At 39.8% G+C, this 23,239-nt stretch overlaps 1 protein-coding gene across 1 annotated transcript in view; it reads right to left on the reverse strand.

Moving 5' to 3' along the window:
* Positions 1-22,692, reverse strand: part of LOC139692780 (transient receptor potential cation channel subfamily A member 1-like) — a 79,318-nt gene extending 56,626 nt beyond the window's left edge. Inside the window, exons 1-7 of the mRNA XM_071591059.1 lie at positions 22,516-22,692; positions 21,333-21,489; positions 18,650-18,740; positions 17,834-18,029; positions 10,792-11,001; positions 6,975-7,211; positions 671-871 (exon numbers count right to left, since the gene is read on the reverse strand). Of these exons, the coding sequence (XP_071447160.1) occupies positions 671-871; positions 6,975-7,211; positions 10,792-11,001; positions 17,834-18,029; positions 18,650-18,740; positions 21,333-21,489; positions 22,516-22,692 (1,269 nt within the window). The remainder of the gene's footprint in view (positions 1-670; positions 872-6,974; positions 7,212-10,791; positions 11,002-17,833; positions 18,030-18,649; positions 18,741-21,332; positions 21,490-22,515) is intronic.
* Positions 22,693-23,239: the final 547 nt, after the last annotated feature.

Consider the following 23,239-nt stretch of genomic DNA (forward strand, 5'->3'; position numbering starts at 1 on the left):
AACTGATATCTTACATAACAATTGCACCCAAGCTATTGACATCAATAGAAAATAATGTAGACATATTATGAGAATATTGTAAATTTTTGTATTTATATTTTACATTATGCTCTCAAGGCTACCATGTTAACTTCTTATTTTAGGCATATTCATTACTGAAATTAAGAAAATGTGCTAAAGTGGTGCTGTGTCACAATATTCACAATTATCTTAAATAGTTTCTCATTATAGTGGTATCTTTTTAAATTTGATTTGCATAAAGTGATATTTTTTCGAATTTGGGATCAAAATGTGAGAATCAGGATTAGAATTGAAATTGTTAAAAATTTGGAATCAGCCCATGTAACCTGGAAGGATTATATCAGTTGGACCAATTCACACAAAAAAGCCTGAACCTGGAGTTTGAGTAATTGTCTAATAAGCCCTTATGAAATTATTAAAAATTTCATGGAGCCTTGAAAATTTGTACCAGCAGTAACTTAAAGGCACTAGGAGATAGTGTTATTAGTAATATAATGCCTGTGACTGCCAAAGGTCTGCCTACTAGTATTGATTCATTATTCTTACAGATCTTGAAGATCTCATTTGAAATTTATTAGAAACATCAAAATTTATCATCCAACAATAAGTATTTAATAATATTAGCATATGTAAAAAGTGTTACAAATACCTTTTTCAGATGATCAGCAAACTCCTCTAACCTGCCTCCATTTAGGACAACTAAATGGAGGGCATTACGCTGATTGTTGTCCTGTAGGCTCACATCTGCACCGAGGGATATTAGACTGTGCACCGTACGCCATGCTGCACGAGATGCTGCCAGCAACAGGGCAGAGCGCCCATCTTTATCTTCTGCATTCACATCAGCACCCTAGAGCCAACACAAATTGAAGTGGTTCCAAAATGCAGCCCACAAGAGAAAACTTAGCTTAAATTTTCAGTGAAAATTTTTAGCCCAATTGTGTACTCCTAATTGTTTTAGAAAAAGAGCATAAATTATCAGATTAAAATAATATTTTACATACATGACACTTATGCACTGGCATTAGGGGACTTAATTATGATACCTCTTTCACCAATGAATGCTCAATGATTATTTACCTATTCCAAGTGACATCCACGTGAAATCCATTAAAACATGTTGCCACAAATTCAGCACTCGGTTGAACCACTCTTGTTCAATCAATGTGTGTTTATTCCATTCTTTTTGTGATTTATTACCTAGTTCTTAACATGCTCCTCAAGCTTTGGCCATTTAGGAGTGCATGAACATGTAGTATTTTACTTATACCAGTCTGTACTGAATCCAACTTTTGCTTACTCATCTTAAGTCGGGGAGTCGGGATGAGTGCTTGTGTGTGTGATTGGTCTGTACCAGTCACAAAGCATGTGCTTGAGAATATCCTGGAATCTTTACCTGGGTCTTCTCTACAGCCTAATGAAAGATTCCATCTCCATCTGAAATTCTGTAATGGGGTCTCAGAGCCTCGGGAAGGATTTCAGTCAGGATAGTGTGCATGTGGCTGTGTGTGGTCCCTGACGTGGATTAATTTCCCGTAAACCACCACAGAGGGTATTCTGGTCGAGAGGTTGTGGTTGGTCCCTGACATGATTCTCGTTAAACCAACACAACAATTGGTCTGACGAGAGATTGGCAACTAATTATTACGGCCATTGGAGTTTTCTTCCCCATTCTTATTTAATTGAGAGGCCGTAGAGCTCATTATTTCTTACTATAATCCACCTATATAATAGCTTTCCGATCTTTCAAAATTCCAACCCTTAACCGCCATCTTTAATTTCCCTCCCAGCATTCCCTGCACCACACCTCCCCTCCCCGCCCATATCCCTTTCCAGCATATTTTCAGTCTTATATCCCTCTCCGGACTACAACCTTGACGTGGTGGAAGGGCTTGTGCGTTCCGATGACCCCTAGAGCTGTGCTGGCGGGAGTAATAATAATTGCCCCTGGTAGGGTCACCCATGCCAGATAGGTCAAAGGCTAGGAGCCAGACAAAAGGTAGTCCACGCAGCATCTGTTCCTCAGTGAGGCGGCTGCAATGGCGTCTGACCTCAGTGGGGTGGCCAGTAAGTGATGGTGTCACGTTAAAAACACTATTGAGGAAGGCAACGGGAAACCATCTCAATTATCATTCTCGAGATTTAAATGATGGACATTACAGAGATTTTGAGTCTTGGCAACTAAGGGGCTCGGCCCAATCGGCCATGTGTCGTGCCCGGCAGCAGGGGAGGCAAGGCTTCCGCGGTCGTCATCCCACGAAACCCTTGCAAGGGAAAACCAGCAGCAGCAGGACCGAAGGCGCAGGAGAAGAAGACGAAATTAGTTAGAATAGGAACGTGGAATGTTAGGACTATGATGAGGACAGGGAAATTGGAAATTATTAAGCGAGAAACGGAAAGGGGAAAAATTGATATTTTAGGTCTATGAGAGGTGAGATGGAAGGATAGCGGGGATTACTGGAGTGATAATTATAGAATAATATACAGCGGCGGGGATGAGAGCCAACGAGGGGTTGCCATAGTATTAAATGAAGAAGTAGGAAGAAGCGCAGTCAACATAGAGCAGGTAACGGATAGATTATTTCTAGTAGAGATAAAAGCAGAACCGACGAACTTGGTTATTATTCAGGTATACATGCCACCGAGCAACCATAAGGAAGAAGAGGTCGATAGGATATACGATCAGTTAGAGGACATAACCGCATGTGTTCCTGCAGGGAAACATTTGATAGTGATGCGGGATTGGAATGCGATGGTAGGTAAAGGAAAAGATGGTGATGAGGTGGTGGACTACGGTTTAGGCAAGAGGAATGACCGTGGGGAGAAAGCAGTTGATTTCTGTAGGAAAAAGGGGTTAGTCATCATCAACACTTGGTTTGGACAGTACAAAAGGCAAAGGTGTGCATGGAAAATACCAGGTGATACAGAAAGGTATCAGCTAGATTTTGAATAATGGTTAGGCACAGGTTTAGGAACAGTGCAATCAGTTTGCACAGCTTCCCCGGAGCTGATAATGACTCTGACAACAATTTAGTTGTTATGAGATGTATCATCCCTTTCAAAAAGATAGATCAGGGGCAATGGATTAGGAAATGGAATGTAGAAGCATTATGGGTGAAATCGGTGTGCTGTACAGCAAAGTTAAATCGTTATGGGGAAGTAAGAAAGGTAGATCTATGCTAACAGTTAGAGATAAGGCGGGTAAGGTAATAGTTGACGCAGGAAAGATCCAAGAGAGATGGAAGGAATTCATAGAAGAACTGTTTAGTAAAGAACTTAGACCAACAAAGTTAGACATAGAAAAGGAATATGACATAGGGGAAGATAGCTTAGGTCGAAGCCTACTAAACGATGAGATAGAAAGGGCATTAAGGGAGATGAAACTAAATAAGGCCGTGGGGGTGGATAACATTCCTGTGGAACTACCTTAATGTTCAGGAAAATGTGGGAGGAAGATGCTATATGGGCTGATTCATAGTATCTATGAGGAAGGAATCTGGGCGGAAGACTTTGTGAGATCAGTTTTAGTTCCTGTTCTGAAAAAGGTAAAGGCTACATCATGTGAGGATTACAGGACAATAAGTTTGATATCCCACGCAGCTAAAGTTGTTCTCAGGATCATAAACAAAAGGATAGAGAGTAGGGCAAATGATTACTTAGGGGATCTCCCTGACGAAAAGACAGCTCAAGGGATGACGTTTTGACTCGATAAAGGCCGTTCAAGAGGCTTCGACGAGGGTCATCAACGGCATCCCCAAAGAAAATTTCCAGCAGGCATACAGGAAATGGGAGCAATGTTAAACTAAGTGTGTAGCAGCTCAAGGAGCATACTTTGAAGATTATTAAGTCAATGTAAGTATATTGTCAATAAAATTCTTGTTAAAAAATCAATCCTACCACTTTTGGGTGCGACCCTGTATTTCTTCTTTTTCTCATGGATTTATGAGATGAAATAACTGTGACAGTGCAATTAGAAAGGCATGCTTCCAGACCAATTTATTTTTGCGAGACTCTTCTATGAATTACTGTGAACATAAACATGTAAATGTTTTGATTTTTTCAATTTTCATTGCATAACCCGCATCGTCATTTTTTCGATCATCTGAACAGTTTTGTATTGATGACGCGCGCATTGATGAGGCAGAAGTTTCGATGTTTCCATGAAATTCTTACAAAGAATGTCAAATAATTTTTATATTTTTGGCCCTTTACCCAGAATGGAGTAATGCATTAAAAAAGAAGGCATTTGTTGATTCCCTGCATTTCATTCCATATGAAACACTTTAATTGCAAGACACAAGCATTTTCATTAACAAGTAACTCCATCATACTGGGTGTAAATCTTCACTTTTGCATACAATGTCAGAGATCATTTAAGCTGCACCTTGTTAGGAATATACTTGCATGGTCATTCACTGGACCCTACCTGCATCATTTCTCATCTGTGTAAAATTATTTAGCATATTTTTTGGTGAAAAACATTAAAAATGCTGATTTCAAATATAAAAGTATACTTGTGGCCGAGCTACTTTGAGCCGGCTACAAGCTGGCGGGACAGCTTTCAAGACACCGGCTATACCAAGGGGAAATGAGAGGACGATGGATTTGCCTGAATTTTGGCAGAATTCTTTCCCGAGGGAATAGATCTTCCAGAACTTTCACCGATGCCGCGATTTGTGTGCTATACCACCTTTAAGGACATGGCAAACCTAGATTCAGGAATTGCTGTTGGGAGAATGGATGTCTGCTGAGGGTCCTCATGAATGTTCCCAGTGATGAAATTAATGCTAAAGATGATATTTATTAACTATCTGTATGCTCAGTTAACAATACATAGTTCCACTGAGTCCACAGAGTTTTGTTAACTTAACAATAATTGGTCCTATCCACTGGAAACTGTGATAAATGTTGTTCTTGCTCAACCAACGGAATTCTCATCCCCTCCAGTTCTCCCAATTCTTCCTTATGATTGTAGTAATGACTGGGCAGCATAAATTTCTAATCAAGACGTTAAATTAGCAGAAACTAAGTATGATCCTAATGTTTATCGGAAAACTAAATGGTCACCGCTAATGCCCAATTATTGCAAGATATTTTAAATTCTGACATCATCTCTGAAGATAAACTCACTACAGCTATCCACACATTTCTTCTCCCTGAAAACAATGAGCCAGCATGATATCTCGCCATGGCCATGGTATCTACACGCAGTCAAATTTTTTTCCATTTAGGGCAGCAGAAACACAACATAAAATATATAGAAGGGGCTAGGATGAGCAAAAAAACTTGGAAACAGGATAACTTCAATTGTAACCATATAAGTTTTCCACAAAATATCATGGTATCAAAACCTAAAAGAGCTATTTCTCCTTGTGTGTCTTCCCAGGGTCTTCCCAGGGGTCACATCATGGCCCCTTGCATAATGCAGCTGTGGGCATTAGTGCAGTGAAGAAAATTTATCAATGTTTCCTAGTACATATGATTCACTACCTCGGGGATTGGTTGTTTTATTCTATCACAAATGAATATTTGATCGACCACTTCTTGGAATTTCTTCAATTTGAGTTGGGTATCATCATAAACTTTAATTAAAGTAGCATCCAACCCACTAGGGAGCTTACACACTCGGACATTTATATCAATACTAGTGATAACACTGTTTCTCTTCTTCCAGGTACCATTAAGAAAACCTGCACTATCATTTCCCCGGGGGATTGGGATGGTGCATTGGCTAATATACAGGCTTCCCACAGAGAGGGCCTAGTTCAAATCCTGGGGGCAACAAACATTTTTCAGTGGTATCCCGATCCCTACGATGAAGGTGCTTTGTGGACAGCACTTAGGGTGAGTATGACATCCATCGAATGGGACGTTAAACTGCAGACCCTTTGGTGCCTTTCGACAAGAGTAGGGTAATACCAATGCCAGGTTTCTCTCTACCCTTCCTTTCCCATCCATCCCTAATGGCGCAAATGACCTTAACAGTCGGTTGCCTCCCATAAAATACTACCTCTAAAACATTTCCATACATTCAAATCAAGGTACACCAGCATATTTTCACCATCAAAATCCCCATGCAACAGAAAAGAGTATGAAAAAAATCAGTACATAAAATAAAAATAAATAGAAACATTTTATTTCACAATTACACAAACTACATCAAAGTGTGTTTGCTATCAAAAGTGTACATCACCTAAAGTATGTTGGTTGTAAAAAACTTGAGTCAGTCACGGACTGCCTCCATTTGCCTCGCACAAATATATTGTTTCCTTATTTTGAAACTTGTAGGGAGTTCGACAATGAAGCAGAATCTATCATATATGTATGTATGCATCAGTATGTGGCTGTCAGTGTTAGCAAAAGGCAGTATTCTGTTAAGGTCACCTGAACAACTTCTTTGTATATTTATTAGCATATGAATTCTTGCGTGAAGTTATGTACCCAATGGGAAGGACAAAAGTAAAAAAATGAGGGTCTCATGAGCACATCAAACTCTGGAATATGACATCAGTTCTGAAGCCGGTTTCAATTTGTATACATTGGAATACAAACTTTGCTGGAGGAACATGAAAACGAGTCATGTGTTGCAATTCGAGTGCTGCATCATTTCTTCCAACAAATACTACAGATACCATACCATGGACACTTTCAATTCAAAGAATTAGAGGTCTCAAATTTAGACAATCAATTAAGATTTCTCTCACCCAGCTGTGAGGTCTTTGGTGAATGGTCACATGTTATTGTGGCCAGCAAACTCTTCAGGTTATTTTGAAGTTGGTTCCTCTTGAACATTTTACATATATGATATCACAGAATTCCAAATAAATTAGAAAAATTCAGAATCATGGACCTGAAGCATCTTAAATGAATATGATGGGTATGGAAAATGAACTGAACCTTATTATTTACTTATGTGTTTTATACTCAGTTTTTATGGCTAAAATTCATTGTACCTCTTTGGTAAGGTATTCCACAGTTTCCACATGGTCGAACATGGCAGCACAATGCACTGGTGTCATCTTCTGAATGTCACAAGCAGCAAGACACGTCCTCTTCTCTGAGGGTTGCATGGTGAACATGAGCTCAACCACTTTCTTTGCTCCCTGGGCACATGCCAAATGAATGGGAGTTGACAGGTCTTGTTGCGCTGTGGAAATTATGGCTCCATTCTTGAGGCAGAGTTCAACAGCCTAAATGTCACAGAGGGTTAGGAAATAAGTCCAAATTAAGTATTACTGATGGTGTTCAATACATGCGAGAGAATGCATGTTCCAAGCTTCTATATGATGTGTTATTTAATGATATTAAGGGCAATGCAGAGAACCACAATAAATAAATTCATTATTAAGACTTCATCTTCAAAGTGACATAATTTTGAAAGAATTAGAGGTAAAAAATTCTTCACCAGATGAAGCAAGTTCAGAACATAATGTTTATAAACTGTGTGACAAGTTACTCAACATCATATGCATGCTATAGTTGTACACTGTTCATAGAGCTTTGAGTTTTTCAAGATTCTACATTTTAATGACGAGGTTTGTATGAAAATGTAAAAATACCAAATAGTCAACAATCAGAATGAAACTGAGTGATTTTAACTCATCCTAACTCAACAGTATTTTTTACATCTGAGCAAAAGTCAAGCAATCATTCCAGGAAATCCTCTCTCCTCGTCAATAATTAAGCAAAATGTTGCTTGTTCACCAAGTCATTTTTTAAAATATATTTTTGGCAAGTTATGTGAATTACTCATTATGTGATGTGCTTCTTAAACAAGGTTCAAATGTATATACTGTATTCTGGGGTGTGATTGGTACCTGGTCCAACAGTAGCGGACCTGAGGGGGTCGGTTCCTTGCCCCCCTTCCCTCTTGAGGAACGTATATTTTTGGCTGTCATGAACTTCTAAATAAATATTGCTTTTTTACCCAAGACTAATTTGAATACCTTTTTTCCTCTAACAACAAAAAAATCTAGTTCAAGGTATGTTGCATTTCCTAAATTAGTGCAAAGTATATCCATATTATGTAAGTTTCATGGACATTCCAGAACGTTCTTCAGGTCAAAAGACCATCTCTCCAGAAGAATCCAGCTGGAATGCCTGAGAAACAGAGATGATCCAATGTGGAGGAAACCCAAAGAGACATTCTTAGTCATTATTAGATTGCTTTTACTCTTTATTAGATTCATGAAAATGAGAGTAAGAAATCTATGCATCACGACTCACACTTTTAAATAAACCTTAGTCTGTAAATCCTTTAAATTTAATGCATTCCCAGCATAAACTATGCTTCCTTTTGCTAGATAAACAAATATGAAATTCTAAAGTAGGACATAGAGATATCATGCTAACTATTTAATGTAATATTAAGTTAAGAATCTTTGGTCCGAAGATCCTAAACTTTTCATCTATTCTTTTCTTATTATTTCTTCCTTTCTTCTGCAATAATTTGTCAGCCATGCAATGCATTCAGCATATGGGTTAGGGGAATCATTTAGCCAAGTTATCGAAGTATTTTTCATGCACTTTTACTCACAACCAAGATTCTTCAGTGCGTATGTGTGTGCACGCAATGTGTAAATAATCCGATAAATAGTCCTCAGGTTGACACAAACACAAACGTTTTTACTGTGGATAGTTTTCACAAATATGTCAGGGAGTGGACTTCTTCAATACTAACAAGTAGAATCTATTTCTGATTGCTATTTTTGTGCAATGCATTTGGCGGGTATGGAAAAATATTCACTAAAACTTCCCCAAGTGTGGGCTTACAGTTTGAGAGGGTGCCACATTTTGCAATTCCAAGTACAAAGAATGATTAGTCTCAAGGAAAGGCTTGGGTTACATTTCATGAATGGAAAAAATTTACATCACAGAGGCTGTCAAAAACAATGACATTGCTTAATTTTCCCTCCATTAAGAAAGATCATAAACTTTGATGTTTTAAAGTTAAAGTCCACTGAAAAATATTTTAACAACAATTACAATCAGAATATTCACATAATTTTTGCAAATTCAACTTTCTCTTTTATGGGTTTCCCTTTGTGCTCATGAAATGCTTGAATAAATAATGTGGTGCATGCAATTCTGTGTGTGTTTGTCAACCCTTATTTGGCATTGTTGTTCCCTCCTGCCCACCATTTGGGGACAGTCTAGGAGTCATCGAACATTAGCTGGATATCACTCTTCCCTCCAATGACTTCAGTTGAGCACTCGATCCAGGGAAAGAAGTCTACAGAAGGAATATTAGGCGAGCATGTGAGGATGGGTGAGGATTGGTGGAGAAGATGGCAGAGGTATGAGAGATGAGAGGTCTCCCCTGGTCGTCCAAACACAATGGAAGGAGAAGGGTTGGGGGGGGGGGAGGAAAAGGGTCTAAGGAGGTTGAGAAGCAGGCATTTGACGAAAGGATCGCCGAAGATGATGCAGAATGACAGGGAACTATGAAAAGATGATGCATTTAGTGTTGCCATATTTCTTCTCTGACTTTGCTTCTACCTCTTTGCCTCTGGTGAACCCTGGGTTCTTCAGATTGCAAATCGACCAATTGGGCATAATGGAGCTCAGGCCAAACTTTTTTGCCATACTCTATGCAATAGTTTTATCATACATTCATTAATGTAAATTTGTTGCGTGAATACTGAGTTCATTGGGCTTCATCAAAGAGTAAAACTGCATGCAGTCTATTTGTCCTGCAACTTTACTCCAAAGCTAGAAGAGTAACATTTTATTTGTAGCTAGCTTGGTTATATTGGTGGGTGAAATGGCCTGCAAAAGTTTTGGGTATTCCCCTGGAAGTATTCGTTCCCCTGAAGAGTTTCGGGACTGAAATGATGACCTAATGATTAGAGGAGAGGGGGGAGAAGGGGAGGGAAGGAAGGGTGCAAGGTGACATGGCAGGGACCCAGGGGCTGGCTCACCTTGTTTTCTTTTGAAATAGCACATATTTAGCATTATAATATAAATATATAGCTTGGTGAGGTATGTTAGCCAATTTGAGAAAGGTGACGAGAAGTCGACATTTTGCTGAAAAATTCCTGCTTTTTTAAACTTATGTAAGTGTGCAGTAGCTTGTTTCAATTATAGTTAAATGCCAAGCTTTCAAGAACATTATGTATCAAATATGAAATGAATAAAACTGGAATTCAAATATATATAAAACATATATGATCAAAAATACCTAAATATTTTGTTTTTTCAGGTAAAATAAGAAATCAAACCACATGTTTGGGCATTTTGTTTGCACCATTCATCGCACACACCTTAAACCCAGTCTAGCTCACATGAGAAGGCTGCTTGGTGCCTTTGTGGTTTCATCATCTGTGGGGAGATATAAAAGTCTTCCGATTGGAACAATACTGGACCTAAGAGATCAATTGGCAGCAAGAATGCAACTCCTTTTTAACGAGTGCTAAAGAGTCACATGATGTAACAATTGTAAATATATAAACTCCATCTGAGGTTAAGTTAAACAAAGCAGTTAAAAGCTCTGAATAATTTTCGTTAGGAGTCAATGGAGTTAGTAAAACTTCATATCTTTTCATTATATACTTTTCTTGTGGATTATCTTTTCAGGGAAACACTTTTGGTGAAAATGGTAATTCAAGGAAACTGTGCAGTTTACACATTACATTATTCCGTTTAAAGGTGTTTTTTCATCAGGGAATGAAAGGTGGTTGGACTTGGAGGCAGTTTTTCAATTCTGCAGATTCCATCACACAGCTGCTCTTAATTTCTAATTTCTCCCTTTTGATGACGCATCCTCCCCACCTTGATGTCTCCACCATGGACTGCCGAATGCAAGGGCACATTTCCCTCTGCATCATAAAACGACATCATTTCCTCCCGGGAACAGCCTCTCTTCTCCCCCCACTCCAGAAACACCTCCAGAGTCTTGGAACAAGCATTTTTGGCAGCCTCATGTATTGGATAGTAGCCATTGTTGCAGGGCTGGCATGGAGAGGCACCGAACTCCTTAGTCTGTTGAAATGGGTACATAACCACAATTATGCTCAGAGAGATCAAATAATAAAATTGCTAGATTGCCAAGATATCAACTCACGCAGAGACATAGTATTAATTTTGTGTAAATCTCTTAATTCGTGCTTCAATACAATATTTATTCTAATAACAATCCCCAAGAAGAAATTAAATAAATGGCTGGAAAAATTCCATTCCATGCACTGTCATGTTAAAGATAAAATAAGGTAATTTCTCGGATATGTCCACCTAAAAGTTTTCTGGAATCAAAAAGCACACGCTATAAAATCTTACACATTTTACCAAGAAGAGAATTTATCTTTTGTGCAAGCAGCCAAAGACAGAACAGAAAAAGGGAAAGTAAAAAGACTGGAAATAATACTTGGAGTACTGATAAAAATATTGCTAAACAGAAAATTACCATTTGTCATTGTTTAAATTAATGATGATGATGATGGAACTTTTCCTGCATATTCTTGTTTGCTTAGAGAGGTACTGTCCAACTGATGTGCTCCCAGATATTTACACACTCCAGAGGCATACAGTGGACACTGCTTTCTATCAGCATGCTGTTGTCTACACATACTGACTGACAGTCCCACAATAGTACTGACATCAAGCAGAGACTGAGGACAAGGTATCATCTGGGGTAGCACATTACCATTTCCTATTGTACGGGATTTCCCATCCTATTCCCCCCAATTACCCTGTCCATAAGGCTTCTGGTAACCTATCTCTTAACCCATTGGGCATATTATTATTATATTATATTATATTTTTATTCATCCAAGTGACACAGTGCATAGTAGCTCTAGCAAGTGTATAGGACATGTCATGGTTTACAAAAAATAGAAAGTATTACAAGAAACAAGTGTTACAAGGATAAAAGGAAGGAATGAACATTTATGAATTAGGTCTCAGGTATTCTTTGATGCTGTAAAAACACTTATCAGAGAGGTATTCTCGGACCATTTTCTTGAATACTGGTTCACGCTCTTCTTTTTTAATACATATAGGTAGGTTATTATATAATTTTATACACATTGACTTAGGACCATTTGCAGCCATGGTTAAGTTTGTTGATTTTACATGCAGGTTGTTGCATTGTCTTGTATTGTACAGGTGAATGCTATTGTTCGTTTCAAAATCTGCACTATAATTTTTAACAAGCATTATAGATTGATAGATATATACACAGGGAGCAGTTAACAATTTTAACTTTCTAAAGAGAGGTCGACAGTGTGCATAATAATTTTCATTGCACATAATTCTCACCATCTTTTTCTGTATCTTTAGAACACTGAGAAGGTGAGAGGGCAGTCCCCACAATACAATTCCATAAGAAATTCTTGAATGAAATGATCCATAGTACAACATAATCAACACATTTTGACTTACAGTGTGTCTTATTATGGAGAGTAAGTAGTACACAGAATTTAACTTTTTAATTAAGTTCAAAACGTGGAAATTCCATTTGAGGTTACAGTCTACATGAAGTCCTAGGAACTTAAAATTACTTACAAAATTTAAATTACTACCATATGTTGAAAAAGAGTTATCAATTGTGCTGTGCAGAGATGAGAAGACCACTGCATGAGTTTTTTCAACATTGAGAACCAGATTATTACATTTGCACCATGTAGACATAGTTTTCGTCAGAAGATCACCAGCCACAGCCAGATCCCATAAATTTTTACTGGGTGTCATTGCACTCACATCGTCAGCATAAATAACACATTTTTTAGAACCATTTAACTGCAGCTGCCCAGGAAGATCATTAATAAAAATTAGAAAAAGTATAGGTACAAGCACTGACCCCTGTGGTACCCCTCTGTTGACCTCCAGGGGGGTGGAGAGGTAAATGTCTCCATCATTTTTGTAGGCCACCCTTTGTTGCCGATTTGCAAGATAGGACTTTAGCCAGCTCAGTGCTACTCCCCTGATGCCCAATAGCTCACATTTTGATATCAACTTACTGTGGTCTACAGTATCAAATGCTTTGCTCAGATCATAGAAAATTCCCAAAACCTTACATTTAGAGTCAATCTCTTGAATTATATAATTGATAGCTTCAAAAAGAGCAAGATTAGTTGACTTTCCCTTGCGGAAGCCAAACTGGTTGTCTGATAGCACATTTTGGCTTTCAAGATAATCAACCAGTCTTTTGCAGAAAACACACTCGAGAATTTTACCAAATTGTGAAATGATAGATATTGGTCTATAGTTTTTTAAATCGTTTCGGTCCCCTTTGTTCTTATAAATTGGTAAAACCTTAGCCATTTTAAGGGAATTCGGGTAAATGCCCTCAGCCAAGGACTGGTTCACCAGCATTAGCAGTGGTGCTAGAATGAGATCTCCACAGTCTTTTAATAACTTTCCAGTCACACCATCAATGTCAGCAGAGTGTTTTTTCCCTATCTTATTGAGATAATAGCATAATTCACTCACATCACAGGGTTTAAGATACATTGATGTATAAGTTGCATTATTGATTGACATGGGCCCTGAAGGCACAGGATGTGGGGAATTAGGTAGAGACAAAAAAGCTTTATTAAAAGCATTGGATATTTTACCTGGTTCCGTGATTAAGTTGCCAATGTTATCATTTACCTGGAGAGGCAAAACCATGGAATTTAAGTTGCTGTTGCTTTTTATGATTTCCCATGCTACTTTTGAGAAATTAGAGGCATTCCTAATCCGCCTATCATTATACTCCTTTTTTGCCTGCTTTATTAAATACCTGAACTCTCTTTTTTGCTGGGAGTAAAGCTGGTATGTTGTGCTGTCACTAGAAGATTCAATCTGTAAGTACATAGTTTTCAATTTTTTTGACATACTGCGGATTTCGGGCGTAAGCCAGCTTTTCTTATTACCTCTCCTAATTTTAACTGGCTCGTAAGGAAAAGCAAGGTTTAGGTAATGTATGAAGTAACTGTAGAAGACTTCGAAATTTTCATTAACATTGGCCAACTGAAATGACCCCACCCAGTTGTGCTGGTTAAGCAACACCCGAAAATAGTTAACATTCGACTCACTGAAGTACCTCTGGTATTTAAAGGCCCTGGATGATGATGATGAAGCATTTTTACACAAATAAAAAGTAGACAAAATCACGGAGTGATCTGACACTGCAGGATCAAATACTTTGGTTTCAGTACTGCTTTCAGGATAATCTGTGAAGACATTGTCTAACAGAGTTTTACTCTTTGCTGTTATCCCGGTAGGGGAACTTACTAGTGGTTTCATGTTATATGTGTCAAAAACTTGCAATAGTTGTCTTTGATCTTTACCATCAACCATCAGGTTGCAATTGAGGTCCCCAGTAAGTATAATTGAGGGTCTGGACGAATGATTAGTTATATTATACAATAAATTCTCGAGTTTTTCGAGAAATGACACATAGCAAGCCAGGGGAGACCTATAAATAACCAGGACAACCAAAGCATGGTCAGCCATTGTAAGCCTTACAGCCGAGCATTCAACATACACTCACTCTGTGATTGCTACAGGTTGTTCACTCCTCGAGTACTGCTGAGATAGAGCTGGTTTAGGAATTACAAGAGCGAAAATGCTATGAGTGATATAAATGGTAAATACACTCTACGAGTGAGGCAGATTTGTAATTTGAGAATATTAAGTGTAAAGTTAAGTAAATATTGTTAATCATAATGCTTAATTGTTTCATTTGTAGTACCTCTAAATCAATAAAATTTCTCAATATCACTCTCCTTGCTTTGTATGTAATGAATAAAAGACAATCCGAGGGGCACAAATCTCCCACTCATTTCACTGCAAAAAAGATAAAGTGTTTTCTCCTGTGCAATACTCCAGTCGCATCTTCTCATGACCCCTAGAGTTGCACTGGAAGGAAAAATAATAATTGCTCCAGGTAGGGTCACCCATGCCAGATAGGAAAAAGGGTATAAAGCATATGAAAGGTGATCCACACAGCATCTGTTCCTCGGTGAGGTGACTGCAAAGGCATCTGACCCCAGTGATGGGGAAACCATGGGATTGGACATTACAATGCAACAATTTTCAGAGTGTAAAAAGCATACACCTCGGCATTGTAATGTACATTTAGCGGATGATTCCATGAAAAGTTACTGTCACAGCATCTCCTGCAGTTTCTTGGAAATTGGCCATTGTTCAGACATACATGCCACAAAGCAGTCATAGGGAGGAAGTATGACCAGTTTGAGGAAATAATCATGATTGTTCCTGGAGCGAAACATTTAATGATTACGTGAGATTGGAATGTGATGGCTGGCAAAGGAAGAGATGGCGGTGAGATGGGCTTTGGTGGTAGGTGGGCAGTTTAGGAACAAGGAATGACTGCGGGGAGAAAGCCATAGAGTTATGAAGGAGACAGGGGCTAGTCATAATGAATACTTGGTTTAGGTACAGCAAAATGCATAGGTACCCACAGAAAATGACCAGGGTTACAGGAAGATATCAGTCTAGACTCTATCATAGTTAGGCATAAATTTAGGAACAGTGTGATTAATTAACCAAGTTTCCCAGGAGCAGATGTGGACACAGACCATAATTTAGTAAAAGTAAAGTGTGGTTCCAAATTCAAAAAGAAGCCCAAGGAGTAGATGACATTCATGTGAAGCTACTTCATAATTTAGGAAACTGTGGGAGAAAGAGTTTCTATGGACTAATTCATGGTATTCATGAGAGAGGAACTTGGCCAGCAGAATTTTTGATTAGGGTCAGTTTGCATCCCAAAAATGGGAAAGTCAGCCATATGTAAGGACTGCAGAACAATAAGTTTGATTTTCTAGACAGCTAGAGTTGTTCTTAGGATCATCAACAAAAGGATAGTAGAGAGTAGGTCAAAAGATTACTTAGGAAATGATCAGTTTGGGTTTAGGAAGGGGAGAGGCACATGCAATGCCACTGCAGTAATGAGTAGCAGTATCAGTTTTAGGGAAGGCAACTGACAGCTGAGGTCATTTGCACCATTAGGGGCGGATAGGAAAGGATGAAGGAATGAGAGAAACCTGGCAACAGCATTAGCCTACTCTTAACAAAAGGCACCAGGGGGTCTGAACTTGAACGTCCCATTCAATGGATGGCTTACTCACTCAAAGTTCCCTCCATATGGTGCCTCAAGTAGAGATCAGGATACCACTGAAAAAGATCTGCTGCCTCCAGGATTCAATCCCGGGCCCAAAGGATGGAGAGATTATAAGTTACCCACCACACCATCTTGATCCCACCATCACAGAATGAGATCATTAATGGAAAGGAATATAGAATACAATCAGGATGTATTTGCCTGTTTCACAGACTTTGAAAAGGTTTATGATGGAGTGAATTGGTAAAAAACTAACAGGAATAGATCAGAGGAATAGGAGACATCCACAACCTGTACATATCTCAGACTGCTCAGGTAAGGGGGGAGGAACGGGCAGTATGGATGGGCAGTGTTAAGAAGAGGTGTAAGCCAGGGTTGCCCATTGTTACCGTTGCTGTTAAACGTATATGCAGAGGAAATGATTAAAGAGGCATGGGAAGAGCTGGAGGTAGGAACGAAAGACAGTTATAAATTCATAAAATCAGTTAGGTTTGCTGATGACCATGCTCTAGTTGGTCAGTCAGCCAAGGGGTTGGAAGCATTGCATAGTAAATTGAAAATTCAGTGCGACAGATAAGGGATGAGAATCAATATGAATAAAACAAAGGTTATGCAATTTTCCAGAAAGAAAAAGGCTAAGCTAAACATTGAAATAGGATGAGAATAATTAGAGCAGGTGGAACAGTTTTCATATCAGAAGTTTTTTGGACCAACATAGTTAAAGTAATGGGGACGAAAGGAGAAGAATTATGCAAGGCAAAGAGGCTTTCACAAGGAGGAGGGCGTTGATGACAGGGATGTTGAGAAAGGACATTAAGAAAAGACTCGTCAAAACTTTGATATGGAGCGTAGCTATGTACAGTGTGAAAACGTGGTCATTGAAGCAGGAGGATAGACGTAGACTGGAGGCTTTTGAAATGTGGGTGTGGAGAAGAATGGAGAAGGTGAAATGGACCGAGAAGAAAACAAATGAGGAACTACTTGGTATTGTGGGCGAAGAGAGGGGTTTTTTGGGAGCAATCCTATGGAGGCAGGAAAAATGGATGAAGGGGGTATTGACCTGCAGCGGGATGGTGAAGACTGTGATAGAGGGGAGAATGTTAGGCAGACGAGGAAAGGGAAGGAACAGGATAGGGATGTTGGACGGGATGAAGGGAGGAAGAAAGTACACGGAGATGAAGAGGGATTTGTTGAAGAGTAGGTTTGCTGGATTGTGTTTTGGAGTCACAATAAATATTTGTTTGGTGGCTGTGTCCATCCACAACCTAGCTTAGCCAGTTGATTACTTAATAATAAATGTACCTGGCCCTCCCATTCATTACAACCTTGACATGCTGGAAGGACTTGTGCATTCAGATGACCCTTAGATCGGTGCTGTTTGGAGCAATGATAAATAATCCATCTGGGCAAACGAGGAAATAAGAGGCAGGAAGACGATAAGAATATTGAATGGGATGAAGGAAGTGTAGAGGGATGAAGAGGGACTTCATTGTACAGTAGGATTTTGGGTTGTGTTTTGTAAGGAGAAACAACATATATATTTTCTTGGCAGTTGTGCCCATCCTAAACTTACCTTAAGTGGTAGATTACCTAATAGAAAAATAAAATGTACCTGTGTACAAAATCTTCCCGTCTTTTGGTAGTTTCAATTTAAACCAATCTAGCATGAATGCCGCTCTATGAACATGATATCAGTAACTTCAGAACGTGAACCCCAATCTCCTGCTTTCATACACCAATTCTCACCAAAATGATAGCACACTCATCAAGGTCATGGATGGCCGCTATATGCAGGGCCGTGCGTCCATGCTCTCCCCCTTGCTGAATGTTGAACCTGCCCTTGTACTGTGCAATTTTCTCCAAAACTTTCACCTTGTTCAGTTCAGTTGCAAGATGCAAAGGGGCCTGCTTCTTCTCATTAAGAATGTTTGTGTTGACGCCACTGCAAAGTATTGCGAGAGACTTGTTTTTAGTTTCCCATTCAATTACAGGATTATGGCCCTTGTCAAGCAAAACCATGAAAGCAGTTATACAGGCAAAAGGGCAAACAAGGAAAATTATCAACAAGTGATTTTATAGAAATAAATCATCAACACTACAAATAATTTCAATATTTATGATTCTAGTTAATTAATTAACAAGAAATAAGTAAATATCCTAATTGGACTGATTAATTTTGGGCGAAATCATGTTTGAGAATTCTAACTAAGCTGTACATTTTACTTAGTTAGCAATAATCAAAACCAAAAAGCCATTTAAGGCATTTCACATTCAAGTGCAAACAAAAATTGTCGATAATCACAAGCATCTCAGTCCTAGGGTGGAGGGAAATCAACTCAGGAGGGTTGCCTCTGAATTAGTAGATAATCTGGTTTGGCACAAACCCATTTTAAAGTAATCAAATAACTTGTGAGGTTTGACCTAAAAGGATCCACCCATTCAGTATTTTGAGAAAAATAGCCTACCTTAAATAACTAGTATAGGGTGTGTGTGGATTTGATTTGTGAAATGTGCATAGACTTGATAGACAAGTGGTCAGGTACCTCCTGAATACTCACTCACTTGTTGATTAGAAATTCAATGGCATCCAGGGCTTCGCTTTCCACTGCAACGTGCAAAGGAGTATTTCCAACATTATCCTGAATATTGAGATCTGATAAACAAAGAAAAATTAGATAAACCATCCTTAAACAAGAGGAGATAATATTTAGGGCACATATTCAAGAGGCTATGGTTATAAGAGAAAGTTCAGAGACTAGGTGAGGGCCCATTCTCAAATCAAGATTTCTTCCTTCACTTAGAAAATTTTGGATGCAATGAAATTGAAATAATGACCAAAGAAATAAGTAATAAAGAAATAAGATAAAAGTAATTTACTTAAAGTTGGGAGGCCTCATGAAATAAAGAGTCACTCAACAGCAAATAAGAGTTAACGAAAGGTAAAATTGATCAGTGGCTATGTCAGTGTATTTCAGCAGAGCAATTCATTTTTAAAAATCACCCTTTGATTGACTTGGCTGTTCGAAATGATATATTCTGACAAAGTCTAGGCATTGTACATATAGTTGACTCCTTAGTTTCATTTCCCTCACATCATTAGCCCTTACTACTCTACATATTCCTTTAAGGCAAACAAACACCTAGTTTTAATATGCAGCAAAAAAGTATTTAATCAGGTAGACTACATTATTTTATTGGAATTCTATAATGAATATGAATCCGTATTAAGGATCCAATTTCTTCACTCATACTTTGACAGTCGATTGTTTTTCTTTGTGGCCATGACATTGGGTCAGTTTGCACCAAACAGGATAATGCATTCTCCGTTGGCCTTCTCCACTCCTCTCTAACATCGAGGAAGGGGCGACCTGCGGACCCACGGAGGGTAAGCCATCAAAGTTGCATCGCCAGTGCACAGGACAAGAAAAGCTCTAGCTTCAATGTCATTACACTTACCTCAATGAACTTCTCACATTGTGTCCCCATTGGCCACGATGTTCCCAGACTGGGAGTCTAATTCACAGACGAATGATGGGATGATTGGCCAACAATTGGGACCAACAAATTGAATGACGTAAATTAAACAAAAGAACCTGGGTGGGAAAGGAGAGGAAAGGAAGGGATGAAGCTTGTCGTGCACTGACTTTGCTCATCTATGGAAGCCTCCTTCCTTGGACCAATGAATTGAGCCAGGGAATCCATTAGGTTCAAGAGATAAATATTTCCAATGTTCACTACCTTCATTTTTTATGACTATTTTGCAGCAGAGGCAAATGAGATGGGATTCAATGATCGAAGATTATTTCAGAATAATAAATTCCTGACTGTTTAATAAAAACTCTCAATGCAACAATTTCAATATATAAAATTCATATGCTTTGACTTGGGTTTCGAACCAAGATCCCTCGATGTCCGGCCGAGTGCTTCAGCTGGTTAAGCGAGGTGTCCTTACACAGGCAGCGTTCCAAAAATTATGCAATTGAATTTCCCTTGCCACTCCTATTGGTCAGAGTGGAATCAAACCACTTGGAGTAGGTGGGGGGGGGGGCTAAGCTTGGCCGCAAAACAAATCTCTATGGTCTCCCATCAGTGGAAGTGGCAGGACATCAGTTATTGCAAACCTCTGCGGGCCGACCGTGTCACGAAAAAAATGGAATCGGCGATCGAGCAACGTCACGCGATTACTAAGTTTTGCGCTAAACTGGAAAAATCTCTTGAAGGGACTAACAAAATGATACAAGAGGGATTACGGGAACTCTGCTCTGCCATGCTCACAAGTTCCGAGGAGGTTAAAGGCCTTTAAGGAGGGCAGAGAGAAGAGGCTCACGACGAACAACGCTCTCTGGGCGGCCGTCAACCAGCAAAACCGACAACCGACGTGTTGGACAATTGCTGGACTCTGACCGTCGATTGAATGTCAAGATAGTTGCCGATGAACTGGAATTGTCGTAAAATGTTGTGTTTCGCATTGTCACAGAATATTTAGCGAAGTGTGCGCCAAGCTGGTGCCCAAGGTGTTTGCCACAACGCGCTACGAGTCAGCGAGTTCCTGACCAAACACAAGGTGCCAACGCCACCCCATCCCCCCTATAGTCCTTACGTCGCCCCAGCAGACTTCTTTTTATTCCCTCGGATTATGGCAGTCCTGTTAGGAACCCGTTTTTCGTCCATAGGAGAGATCCAATCAGCCGTGACAAAGACCTTGCGAGAGGTCCCCGAAGACGCCTTCCAGGGTACGCACCGATCATGGCAGAGTCGCTGGAAAAAATGTGTAGAGGCCCAAGGACAGTACTTTGAAGAATTTTAAGTTTTTGCGCAAATCTGGTGAATAAATTACTTTTAAATAAATAATTACATTGCTTTTAGACCACACCCTGTACACACAAATTTAATGGCGAATGACTACATATTATTCCTTGACATTGCAATGTGCATTGGCGGATGACTCCGTTTAAGTTGCTGCCGCGGCATTTCCCGCATTTTCTTTGATAAAACTCTCGATTTAAATCCACCATTCTTAACAAATATGCCGCCGTGACGCCACCATATTTCTATCCAGGTTTTGCAATGACAGTGCCAAGGGGCGGGCACCTGAAGAGGTGAATAATTAAGGGTCATATTTGAGTACAACTTATGTTTACCCTAGAGTGATCGTAGTTTTGTCAGCATGGTTTCCGCTCGTATTTTTCAAAATACCTTGATTGTCATTGTCTCTGACGGTGACCGGGTCCATGGGCCTACTCACCTCCTCCCCTCGCGGCGATGAACCGCAGGATGAGCGTCTTGTTCCTCTCGGCCGCCTGGTGCGTGGCCGTCCTTCCCCTCGGGTCCTTCACGTTCAGGCGGCCCGGGTCCTCGCGGTACAGCCTCCCGAACACGTCCACGTTCCCCATCTCGGCCACCTTCGCCGTGCAAAAGGGCAAGTTTCACATTCTTTGTACACACACGAGTGCACAATCCAATTAGCATTTGGGCCGCGATTCGATTCGACTGCTTTGCCTATTCGACTGGGCTGATTCGTTTCGCGTATTCATCCTTCATCAAAAGAAATCCCACATTCACGGGCCACCAAATTTTACTCGACACAAGCTCCATGCGAAACGTGAAGTTTGATTCATAAAATTACTTTAATATGAAAAATATAAACATTCTTTACATACATGAAACGATATGCCACAAACTAAATTCATTCTGGTTTATTTACATTTTTGGCTCAAATTTGACATCAAATATGTTTCTCCCATCAATTATTCCGGGGAGGGCGTGGGACGCGTAACCCCTGCTCTTGATGGCAGGGCTGGGTCCATCACCGCAGCCTCTGGGGTCGTCAATATGTGCAAGTACACGGGTTTTCCATAGTTTCGCTGATATGCTTTGATTTGGCGGAGAGTATTAACATGAAATTTTGCGATAGCTTTTACAGAATTGGGGCAAAGTTACCAACCACGAGTAGAAAAAAAACACACGGGGCTAAAAAATGCACGATAAACTCGAATGCAGAGATTAAAAAAACCGATTGAAAAAAATGGATCAGTAATTAATTTAGACAAAAAATATTACAGTTTTTGGGGGCGCAGAAAATTCTGAGGAAACCTGGCCACATCGTTTCCAACTGCACAACCTATGATATAATATAGGTATAAGTCCCTCAAACGACTTACTTAGAGAAACCATTGAACAGAACGCGGGTGTCTTTATCCAAAACTTGATATTCTGACATTTTCCGAGATTCGACTGGAGTCTCCAGTCAAATCACTGTCAGTAAGGGGGAAGGGGGTAGTGAGGTCCCCTAGAACAAGAATGGACTTGGGAGTGCTTTAAGTCCATAGGAAGAAGCAGAACCCGTGTCAATCGAGTAAGAAGCCTGGCCATAAAATGGGAGAACCCGAGGAGGATGTGTTAGTGAACGAAGGGAGGGAGGCACTGACCCTGAGGATGCGGTAGGGGCTGTCCATGAGGAAGCACACCTCGCCCTTGATGTGGCTGCCCATGGCCAACTTCTCGACCAAGTGCTCGTGCTCCAATGAGGGGGAGGCCTTCTGGAGGGGGGCGGGCGCTGCCCCGCACGCCTTCCCCCGCCTCAGAAGCAGCCACGCGAAGCTCATTCCCGTCACGTCCGCCTCCTCCTCTCCCCGCGAAAGATTCACGCCGACGCTTCACGTCTCCCCCTCTCTGAGAAAAGAATTGACCGTTTAATGCAATGCCGTCTTGAAATCACCTCGCTGGACAAGTGCAACGGAATACGAGCGCCGTTGATGGTGAGGAAAAGGCTCGGAACCAACGAACGGTGACATTCGTGCCCCATGCGGATTACGCGAGCGTACCCTTACACGTTTTCTATATATATATATATATATATATATATATATATATATATATATATACATATATATATATATATATATATATATATATATATATATATATATATATATATATATATATATATATATATATATATATATATATATACTCACCTCAGTGAGGCGGCTGCAATGGCGTCTGACCCCAGTGGGGCGGCCAGTAAGTGATGGTGTCACGTTAAAAACACTATTGAGGAAGGCAACGGGAAACCACCTCAATTATCATTCCCAAGAAAAATATCATGGACTATACAGATATTTTGAGTCCTGGCAACCACGGGGCTCGGCC

The sequence above is a fragment of the Hetaerina americana genome, unplaced genomic scaffold, assembly GCF_022747635.1.
Source record: "Hetaerina americana unplaced genomic scaffold, ioHetAmer1.1.p SCAF_41, whole genome shotgun sequence".
NCBI classification, from domain to species: Eukaryota; Metazoa; Arthropoda; class Insecta; order Odonata; family Calopterygidae; genus Hetaerina; species Hetaerina americana.